The sequence below is a fragment of the Aplysia californica genome, unplaced genomic scaffold, assembly GCF_000002075.1.
Source record: "Aplysia californica isolate F4 #8 unplaced genomic scaffold, AplCal3.0 scaffold00103, whole genome shotgun sequence".
In the NCBI taxonomy this organism is placed as follows: Eukaryota; Metazoa; Mollusca; class Gastropoda; order Aplysiida; family Aplysiidae; genus Aplysia; species Aplysia californica.
This window is the reverse complement of record NW_004797373.1, coordinates 1296847-1297364: the sequence shown is the minus strand read 5'-3', so window position 1 is coordinate 1297364 and position 518 is coordinate 1296847. Positions and strand designations below refer to the sequence as shown.

The 518-nt window shown below is 41.9% G+C and overlaps 1 protein-coding gene across 1 annotated transcript in view; it reads left to right on the top strand.

The window, feature by feature from the left end:
* The first annotated feature begins 223 nt into the window (after positions 1-223).
* Positions 224-518, top strand: part of LOC101851724 (solute carrier organic anion transporter family member 4A1) — a 17183-nt gene continuing 16888 nt past the window's right edge. Inside the window, exon 1 of the mRNA XM_035968992.1 lies at positions 224-237. Within this exon, the coding sequence (XP_035824885.1) occupies positions 224-237 (14 nt within the window). The remainder of the gene's footprint in view (positions 238-518) is intronic.

The following is a 518-nucleotide window of genomic DNA, read 5'->3' as shown; positions in this document are numbered from 1 at the left end:
TTTTGTGTGTTTCTCTGGCCTACCCTATTCCTTGCACTAAATAACTGTTATTGTGTCAATGTGCCTGTTTTGTTTTTGTTTTTTAAACATGCCAGAGAGTAGAGCAAACCAAAGTTAGGTACAAAAGAAACCATACGAAAGACATTTTTACTCCTTGTATTTGAGCACTACACATCACCTCTAAGGGTTCAAATCAGGGTCACCAGTATCACTCTGTTTCGTGATGCTTCGTCTCAGGTGACTGCTGCACACCCTCCTTTAGCATTTCGAGGTTAAGTTGATCTGTTCGGAAGATTGATGATTTAATCGATTTATTTAGCTCTCTGTCAATTAGCTGTCGTGTTGACCTCGTGGTAGACACTTGTCGTATACAGGTCATTCGGTGATTGAGATGAACTTGAGAGACCATTCATCATCGTGCACTTCTCAGATCATCCCAACCGTTTTCCTTTCCCTGACTCTTTCTCTCTATACCTTTATTTCTTTTTTCCCCGCATCAGCCCCCCCCCTCTCTGTCT